The sequence below is a fragment of the Zingiber officinale genome, chromosome 7A (assembly GCF_018446385.1).
Source record: "Zingiber officinale cultivar Zhangliang chromosome 7A, Zo_v1.1, whole genome shotgun sequence".
NCBI classification, from domain to species: domain Eukaryota; kingdom Viridiplantae; phylum Streptophyta; class Magnoliopsida; order Zingiberales; family Zingiberaceae; genus Zingiber; species Zingiber officinale.
Window position 1 is genome coordinate 129247680 of NC_055998.1, and position 10615 is coordinate 129258294.

At 42.2% G+C, this 10615-nt stretch overlaps 1 protein-coding gene across 1 annotated transcript; it reads left to right on the top strand.

The window, feature by feature from the left end:
• The first annotated feature begins 1430 nt into the window (after positions 1-1430).
• Positions 1431-3158, top strand: LOC122002514 (xyloglucan galactosyltransferase KATAMARI1 homolog). The gene is made up of 2 exons (XM_042557712.1): positions 1431-2150; positions 2233-3158. The coding sequence occupies exons 1-2, from the start codon at positions 1476-1478 to the stop codon at positions 3016-3018; spliced, it is 1461 nt and encodes a 486-aa protein (XP_042413646.1). The 5' UTR covers positions 1431-1475; the 3' UTR covers positions 3019-3158.
• Positions 3159-10615: the final 7457 nt, after the last annotated feature.

Here is a 10615-nt window from a genome sequence, read left to right on the forward strand (position 1 = left end):
ATGTGAGACTAAAATTCTATTCCCAATAAAGTTTATATCCTCTTCTATCTTTTCTCCATTCACACATATTCAACATGTACCATAGGATTTAGGTAGTATTAAAGTGGCTATGATTTAATATTTATATAGCACTAAAATAATATTAATTTTTGAAACGTAGTACAATAATATTAATGTTTGAAATATAGCACCATAATTATGCTATTCCTTGAATGCGATATCATGAAAACTAAATGAAAAATAAGTGTGTTATTTGATAAATCTAAAAATTATGTTTTTTTATAAATTTTGTGTCAATTGCTGATTATTTTTTTTAAAAAAAAAAAAACCTCTGATCGCTTGGACCTTGGTCTCGCCATCACGTACATGATTCTTTTTGGAAAAAAAACTTATGAAAATATGAATGAAATAAGCTACCTAATTTGATTTAATTCATAGGACATATACCCTACTGCATGAATTTTAAGATGAGGCAAATCACATGAATTGATTGTATCCATTCTGATTGCATCGGATCCCACATATCATGGTCCAATTGCGTGTTTGCGCCACATTTACAGTTGGACCGATGTACACTTAAGTCGATCTCCAACGGACCACACATGATAAACATTTGCCATACCTAGTAAATCTAGCCTAAAAGTGCCAGACATCATCATATCATTACTATTATTTATATACATAATGAAAAATATTATTATATGCAAATATTACTAAATTTTATTAGAGATGTTATTAAATCAAGCGTTACGATTTACAATTTAGATACTATAAAACTATTTATTTAAATGCTGTGGAAGTAATTATATATAAATAGATTACCTTTGTGATATAATTACAGTCCATTTTATTTTATATAATTTTAAACTATGATATTTTTACTATAATAACAGCCCATTTTATTATCCTCACGGGGTGTCTAATTAGCTAGATGAGAATAGTTTTACTCAAAGTACGTATATCCTGAAAAATAAAAAATTTCCTTCCACTCCTCTTTTGATTATTTGACAATTGATTATAAAACAATGATTTATCTATAATTTAAACATAGACTATAAAGGAGAATTATATAATCACTTTTACTAGACAGCCCACTTTATTCTCCCCTCTTTCCTCACATCAATGTTTATAAACCTCCCAATTGAATGAATGAGGCCATTAATTAGCCAAAAAATAATAATAAACTCGACTAATTTTCATTCAACTATTTTTTTGTTTATGAGCTTTTTTCCGCTTTCCACTCTCAAATTTAATATCGATTTGATTTAGTCTGTTAAAATCAATTAAACCAGTTTGAATGATTCGAAATTAATATAATCGTTTCCTTCTTTCGAAGTTGAAGTGTCGGTGGATTTACTTGCCAATTTACATGTGCAAATCAGTACAAAACGCTCGTTAAATCTCTGGTTCTTCACCAAAAAAGCATTGTACAGTCTCTGCAACTTGTCTCTTCCGCTCGTCGTCTCCATTCTCCAATGTCCAACGGAAACAAAGCCTCGGCTCGCTTCGTGGTTCACCATCTCGGCCACGGCGGAGGCGGCTCTGCCCGCTGCCGCCTGTGCTACGCCGTCGCTGTCTCCTTCCTCCTCAGTTATCTCATTTTGCTTTCGGGCGAAGTAAGCTCGCCGGCCGGGGCTCCTTTCACAAGCTCCCGCTGCGACGGGCGGTATATCTTTGTTCAGGAGCTTCCGGCGAGTTTTAATGTCGATCTCGTTCGAAACTGCTGCGTGTTCAGCCGCTGGGCCGGCGACGCCTGCCGCCTGGCCGACAACGGTGGCTTTGGCCGCGCCCTCGGCGGAGGCTGGTACGCCACTGACCAGTTCGCGCTGGAACTCATCTTCCATGGTCGCATGCGGCAGTATGAGTGCCTCACGGACGACCCCGCCAGCGCCGCAGCCGTGTTCGTGCCGTTCTACCCCGGGCTCGAGATGGGGCACCACCTCTGGCGATCTAATGCCTCCGTGCGCGACGCGGCGCCGCTGGAGCTTGCGCGGTGGCTCCGGTCGAGGCCGGTGTGGGCGGCGATGGGCGGGAGGGACCACTTCATGGTCTCTGGGAGGATTACTTGGGACTTCCGGCGGTGGACGGAGGACGGCGATTGGGGCAGCAAGCTGCTGCTTCTCCCCGAGCTCGTGAACATGACGACGCTGGTGAGACGATGAAAGCGTTTCTTTAGTTAAAAACTACTAAAAACTTTCGATTTTGATTTGGTTTCGTCAATAATTTCGACAGATTATTGAATCGAGTCCATGGCACCGCAACGACATAGCGATTCCCTACCCGACGTACTTCCACCCATCCACGGTAGCTGAGCTCACGGCGTGGCAAAATAGAGTCCTGAAACAGAGCCGGCCGTGGCTCTTCTCCTTCGCCGGCGCGCCCCGATGGCGGCCGCCCAATTCCACTGCCTCCCTCCGCGACCTCTCCATCGAGCAGTGCCGCGCCTCCGAAAGATGCAAGCTGCTCGACTGCGCTGGTGAACGGGCTGGCGAGTGCTTCTCCCCTCTCCGCATAATGGCTCTGTTCGAAAGCTCCGTCTTCTGCCTTCAGCCCGTGGGGGACTCCCCCACGCGGCGCTCCACTTTTGACGCCATGGTTGCCGGATGCGTACCGGTATTCTTCCACCCCGGCTCCGCGTACACGCAGTACGCATGGCACCTGCCGCGGGACTACCGTAGGTACTCGGTGTTCCTGCCGGAGGAGGTGGTGAGGCAGGGGAACGAGAGCATCGAGCTGGCGCTTAGAAAAATCACGGTGGAGGAAGTGGCAGCAATGCGAAAGGAGGTGGTGGGCATGCTTCCGAGGCTGGTGTACGGCGATCGCCGGAGAGGAGCGGCGGAGTTCGAGGACGCGTTCGATGTGGCGGTGGAGAGGGTGATCGAGATGGTGGAGAAGCAGAGGAAGCAACTGAGAGAAGGGGCTGCCGACGACGTGGCTGAAGAAAAGAATACTTGGAGGCAGAGTCTGGTGGGTGCAAATGTGGGTGACCACGACTGGGATCATTACTTTGACATATAAAGACGGAACTATGATTTATATGATTTGACATTCGTTTTTAAAATTATGATAGTACAGCTTGGTTCCATATTTTTGTTTGTATTTCTTTTAATAATTTTTAAAATAAATCTTAAAGTTTCCTGAGAGGAAAAATTCTACTAGTCTTCTCTCTTTATTAAATTTTCTATCGATTTTGTTAATTATGCGGTGATAAGGGGATCATCAAGGACGAATTAAGGGGAGGCCAAAGTAAAGTGGATAAATATCAGAGAATTCATGAGCTCATCAAAAATTGATAGGGATAAATATTCGATTAATTTAATTTATAAATTAATTAAATTAATCGAAAATCGATTTAATGTTGGTTAATCAAATCAAATTAAAATTTTATTAAAATTGAATTAATCGAATTAGTTATTTCAATTAATATCGAATTAACTAAATTTGTTTAAAATAATAATAAAAAAAATTATACAAAATTAATATTAAATTAACCGAATTAACTGAATGCTCACCCCTAAGTAGAGATCTATTTTAGCTGTCGATCGACTTGAAGGGTTCGATCGGCCTGTAGGTTCATCAGAGTAGATTATTCGTACAAACGGATCATATAAGAACATCAAATGACGCACAATTGACCAAACGAGTACCGGATCGATCAGAGCTCATGTCCGGTCGGGTTAGAAATAATCGGTCGAACTAAACCACAACAAAGAAGAGCAGATGAGATCGATCGAGCGGGGAGTCCCGACCAAGCGGCTACCCCGCTCGGCCAAATAATGGGACCCCTCCCATATATCATAATATCCCTTTGGGAAGTAATGTCGCTGACAACAGTGTATGGTCAACAGGCAAATCATACAAGGGAAGCTTCTACGGTCATGTTAGAGATTTGAATGCCCTGTTAAAATATGGTGTCAGAGACACTTTTATGACATGCCCTTTCATAGGACGGTTGGAAAAACATGCCTACGTCTTGAGGAGTGTGCACGTCGCCTACTATAACACTATATAAAAGGGGGTCCATGCACTGGCGGAAGTATGTGCTATTCAATATTCACGCTTATGCTTGCACTATTGCTCCGCCTTCTTCTACTATTCCGGTGATTGACTTAAACGTCGGAGGGTCAACACCGGGAACACCTTCCCTGGTTCGGCACTAACGTTGCTTGCGTTGTAGATCGGAGCCGAGTGTTCACGCAGTCAACCGAGGAGCCACATCCCCAAAGGGCCCCCGAGCGAGTGTAGCACAACCGCACCAGGAGCCCCGAATATATGCCTTGCAACATGTATTAGCAGACTGGCCTAAAGCTGCTAAAGGCAGGACTTGGACGTCGTTGTTTTGCTCGTTCCATCAATCGACAACACATAACACCCGAGACTGCTACGATTTGATGTTAATTTCAAGTTGAACGTTTCCTCCAGGATATCGCTCTCGGTCACCATCTCTGGATCAGCATCATCACCGTCGATCAGACGGGCGACAGGAAGAAGAAAGAACGGCGGCCAAGCGACATCAGCGTTAGCCTCAACGGAGAAGCAACGCAGGTCCTGCCCGAGCTTCCACTGAGCGGACTAGACCCTTAGGTCAGGAGGAGGAAAACCGAAGCAACACTGCTTGGGGTGAAATCGGAATGATCGCGGGAGGGCCAATCGACAGTGATTCCAACAGAGCCAAGAAGTCGCTGATGTGCGTAGATTGTATACACTTGTTTAGTTTATTTTGACACACATTCACATATTTTGCGCATGCTTTATCTATGCATTTTCGTACTTACAGCTTTACTTTTAACATATTTACTCTTTTTGTTCGGAGATCTACTTTTGTGCATTTTCTGTACACAAGAGTCATATTTGGTGAAGGATTTATGATCGTGGCTAGATCTGCAAGCAAACCAAAGGAGGAAGCCACCATCCTTGTGTGCCACACGACCCTGCCATGGGGGGTTGCCCAGGCCGTGTGAGCATCACCACCCGTGTGGCTGCAGCAGGAAAGGTAGTGGCCATGGCCGTGTGAGTTTCACATGGTCGTGCCAAATTTTGAAGCCAACAGAACCAGGCCGTGTACACCACACGACCTTGCAACCCCTCCAGAGCTGAAGCAGTGCACGACCGTGTAGATCTACATGGTCGTGCAATATTTCCAGAGGCTAAGAACACCCTGGCCATGTGCACCACACGACCGTGCAGGAGCTCCAGAGCCGAAGGCAATGCAGGTCGTGTAGATCTACACGGTCGTGCAAGGGGAGCAGTGGCAGAGCATGCCATGGTCGTGTCTCCCACACTGCCGTGTGAGTTGAGTAGAGAGGGGAGTAGCACAAGCCGTGTGAGCTTCACACGGTCGTGTCTCAGGGTCGTGTGGCGCCCAAACCCCTCTTCTATATAAAGCCTTCTTCATGATTTGAAAGGGGATCTTCTCTCTTTTTGGGGAGAGCAAGATTTGGGTGATTCCTCTCCATCTTGGAGGGTTTTTCCGGCGATTCAAGGGCAGATCTTCAACGTATCGACTCAGGAATCGAGAATTGAATCCGAAAACTGTTCTTCATCGTAGATAAGCTTTTTTCTCTCATTTCTTGGATTTGGGGATCAAGAATGCTTGTAATCTTCTTCTTTTCGATTTTCCTTCCTCGTTCTATGGATTAGATCTCTATGTTCTAAGATGGGGGGAATATCTGTAAGATGAATTAATGTAAAACTCTTGTGAATTTGCCAATTTCCTATTTCTATGATTTTGTCATGTTTGTACCTATTCAATCTTGTGTAGATTGTTGTGATTTGGACCTAATTCCCATTCTTGATTGAATGTTTGAATACCTTGTGGATCTTGTAGAGATAATCTCTCATTCGATTTTCCAAGGGACGTTCGTGACAGACAAGCCCGTGTAAGGACGTTTGAGAGATGATCTTGAGGGTGAAATAAGGTCATTCAAGGGGGTAGGATAGATTGTATGTGTTCATATTTTATATCTTGATGCGGTTGAGGAGTGATGAATTCTTATGTTGATTATCCGAGGGACTCACGTGACAGGCAAGCCCGTGTAAGGACAACATAGATTCATTCTTAATTGATCACATTTAGGTATATATTTCAGTCCTAGGCCAGTTGTCTATTGCAAGAGAGAACCGACAACCTTCTACAAATGATGGACAATTGAGGAATAAGATTTGGTAGATCATTTACATTGATTAACCTTACAAAGAAACCAAAACTCCTAGAACATTCATTTATTATAGCCCTTATTCTTGTTTCTATTTCTTTATTTCTATGTTTGCTTTTCAGTAGTTGCACTTAGTTTCTGAAAACTAATTGATTAATTGTTTAGCTAATTTGCATTGAGAAATCTTTAGTGGTTATTCCAGTCTCTGTGGATATGATATCTTTTATTATTACTTACGACATTTCCGTACACTTACGGAACGTCAACAAGTTTTTAGCGCCGCTTGGGATGAACCTCTCCTTTATAAGAAATGCAATGATGTGATTTATTGAAGATGTGTGCCCGACGAAGAAGTTATAGATATCATATTTCATTGTCATTCTTCATCTTATGGAGGACATTTGGGTAGTTCTAAGACAATTGCAAAAATTCTTCAAGCAGGTTTTTATTGGCCAACTTTGTTCAAAGACACCAAGAAATTTGTACAGTCTTGTGATCAATGTCAGAGGACTGGAAACATCACCAAGAGGAATGAAACGCCACTGAATTACATACTTGAAGTCGAATTATTTGATGTATGGGGAATAGATTTCATGGGATCATTACATCTTTCATATGGGAATAGATTTATTCTTGTAGCAGTGGATTATGTATCCAAATAGGTAGAAGCTATAGCTTCGCCTACAAGTGATGCGAAAACAGTTATCAAATTGTTTAGAAGTATAATTTTTCCAAGATTTGGTATGCGTAAAGCAGTCATTAGTGATGGTGGATCGCATTTTATAGAAAGACAGTTTGAAAAGTTACTCAAGAAGTATGGAGTGAGCCACAAAGTGACAACACCATATCATCCACAAACTAATGGGCAAGCTGAAATCTCTAACCATGAAATTAAAGCCATATTAGAGAAAACAGTATCTACCTCACGAAAGGATTGGTCATTAAAGCTAGATGATGCTTTATGGGCATATTGTACCGCCTACAAGACTCCTATTGGAATGACTCCATTTCAGTTAGTTTATGGAAAGTCTTGTCATCTTCCAGTAGAACTAAAACATAAGGCTTATTGGGCAATTACAAATCTAAATATGAACCTCAAAGAGGCAGGAGAGAAAAGGAAGCTCCAGTTAAACAAGCTTGATGAATTAAGATTGGATGCCTATGAGCATGCTAGATCTTATAAGGAGAGGACAAAGAAATGACATGATCAGCACATTCTCTGCAAAAATTTCAATGAAGGAGATTTAGTATTATTGTTTAATTCAAGACTAAAGCTTTTTCCAGGGAAACTTAAATCTGTTGGCACCGAAATATAACTAGAGGGGGGGTGAATAGCTCGGCGCGATCTCATGCTCGTCGTTGCTTGTTTCTTGTGATGAAATGCAGCGAAAAATACAAAGAAACAACACTTAACGCTAACACTAGGGATTTACTTGGTATCTACCTCAAGGAGAGGTGACTAATTCAAGGATCCACACACTCACACACCCTCCACTATATAAACACTACTTTTCGGTATCTACCAAAGGCGGAGAAGCCCTACAATAGTCTCACTACAACAAGAAACAAGAGCATAAAATACAAGGGAAAGCTTACAAGATTTGGACAATGAAACTCTAACCCTAGCTTCTTCTTCTTGTTGTAGATCCGCCTCTTGACTTGGAAATGCCTCCAAGAACCTTCAAGATTTCGCGGTGAGCACTCTATGGAGAAGCTCTGGAATCGCTATGAAGATCTGCTGTGTCGCTGGAGAAGAATCGAGAGAGAACTACCGTAGGAAACGCTCGCCAACAGCTATATCTTATGCCAACGGTCAAATCCCAATCGATTGGATTGCTCCCAATCGATTGGGGAGGCTTTGGATCGATTGGCCGATCGATCTAGAGCGCCTCTGTGCTCTCTGGAATTGCCTGGATCGATCGATCGATCGATCCAGGGCTTATCGCGTGAAAACGCACCTCCCAATCGATCGCCCGATCGATTGGGAGGCTTTCTGTTCATGCGACACTTCTCCCCAATCGATCCACTGATCAATTGGGAGGAGGTTTGTCGCGGGGACTCACTCAATCGATCAGCTAATCGATTGAGCATTAACCAATCGATCGGCTGATCGATCCAACTTCTGTTTTTGCCCAAAAACAAGTCCAAAGTCCCCTACACCAACATCCGGTCAACCATGACCTATTAGTGCATCATGCCTAGCATCCGGCCATCCTTGACCTGCTATGACTCCCTCACCAAGTGTCCGGTCAATCCTTTTGACCCACTTGGACTTTTCTCCTCGTGTCAAGTGTCCGGTCATACTTGACCCACTTGGACTTATCTCCACCAGGTGTCCGATCAACCTTGATCCACCTGGATTTTCCATGCCAAGTATTCGGTCAATCCCTTTGACCTACTTGGACTTCCTAACACCAGATATCTGATCAAACTTGATCCATCTGGATTTCCTGTGCCTGACTTCACTCACCAGGACTTTCATCTAGCTTCACTCACTAGGACTTCTCATTTGCCTGGCTTCACTCACCAGGACTTCTCATTTACTGCCTAGCTTCACTCACTAGGCCTTTCACCTAGCTTCACTCACCAGGATTTTCCAGCTGCCCAGCTTCACTCACCGGGACTTTCACCTAGCTTCACTCACTAGGATTTCCCATCTACCTGGCTTCACTCACCAGGACTTTCCAGTTAAGTATCCAGTCAACCTTGACCTACTTGACTTTACTTCACAATCTCCCCACATGAACAATCGCACCTGCAATCTCCATGTGTTGTCTACATGTATTGTCAAACATCGAAACCCAAACATCAAGACTCGAGCTTGACCCAATTCAAGTTCAGCCAACCAGGTCAATCTTGACCTAGGGAATATTGCACCAACAATCTCCCCCTTTTTCATGTTTAACAATACCTTTAAGTTAGGCTAATCTCATAGCCTCAACTCTCCTTCATGCCAATGTAAGAATGATGGTTTCCTTCATTCTCCTCCTTTTCTAGAGGGCAAACTCCCTCTTAGATAATGAAGGTCTAACTTAACCACACATTTTCCCCCTATTGGCACACATCAAAAACTCTCCCCCTGAAGAGTTACCCATCGTTGTTTACAACTTCACTCGTTGTTCACAACACAATAACGAAGGTCTCATACCCTTCATTATTCTTAACGCTCATCCTTGAGCATATACCACTTGGTATATTCACACACGATTCAAATGAAGGTCCCATACCCTTCATTGTCATCAAAAACTCATCCGTGAGCATACACCACTTGAATAATGAAGATATCCACTCTCCATTATATTCAAATGCTCAACCTTGAGTATTTTTGCTAAAAAATGTTAACCACCTTCCAAGGTGTATGAAAAATAGATTTTCATGTCCTTAAAGAGTAGCTCCCCCTAAAGACATGCACGTAACCTCTATCATTGCACTAACAATGACTTGGAATCCCTAAACCTTTAGGAAACCCAAATTTAGAAGTGTTGAGGTTCATAAATTCAATATCGAAATCAAACCTCAACCTAAACCTCTACTTAGTCTTCCTTAACCAATCCATCCTTATTTTCATCATGAAAACTCCCCTTAAATATATACAAATGTATTTTGAGGGGCAATGAATGGTTTTATAGATTAAAAATGGTTTAAAATACTGAAAATAAGCTTCCCAGCCAAAATCAGCATCCCCAATCGATTGGAGTTGGGTCCCAATCGATTGAACCCTGCTGAATCGATCCACTGATCGATTCAGACTGCGTGGATCGATCTAGTGAGCTTCTGTTCGCGAGAAGCTCACGCTCAATCGATCGCCTGATCGATTGAGACCCTTCAATCGATCGGGTGATCGATTGAAGGTCTGAAGTTGCTGAAATTTCATTTCAGTCAACTTCAGAAACCCCTAGAAAATTCTATAAAATTCCAAAAATCGTGAAACTCGTTGTGGACATTATTTAGGGTATATATTATCATGAAAAAATAGTTTTCTATGAAAATACTTTCTATTTTCAAAGATTGACACAAATTTGAAAACTTAGAAAAACCTTAGTGTTTTCTTCAAGTTTGTGTCTAACTATTCAATGATGATCACTATCAAAAGATAGTCTTCATCAAAGTTTTCCAAAAGCATTTTAAAATCATTTTCAAAACCAATATCTAACCATGTTCTTTGGGCTCAATGTACATGACTTGTACACTAGCTTTCCCAATGATTGGAAAACACATAACTATTTGATTTTGATGAACTTAAAGCTCAAAAGAATACACTAAATCAACTTCTTGAGTTTTGTTCATCATCCAAACATCTCACTTGTATTTAATGTGTATGAAACCGCATACAAGTCACCTTATAGTTCTTAATGAGATGTGACTTTGGTTTTGCCCTAATCTAGGGATCATGCATGTCTATCTAGGCATTTTGAGGTTAGGAACATCCACCAAAGATGTTACTTGTTAATGAATACCAT

Coding starts and splice junctions, on each gene's coding strand:
- LOC122002514 (XM_042557712.1), top strand. CDS start 1,476: ATGTCCAACGGAAACAAAGCCTCGGCTCGCTTCGTGGTTCACCATCTC. Junction 2,151..2,232: donor TCGTGAACATGACGACGCTG/GTGAGACGATGA, acceptor TAATTTCGACAG/ATTATTGAATCGAGTCCATG.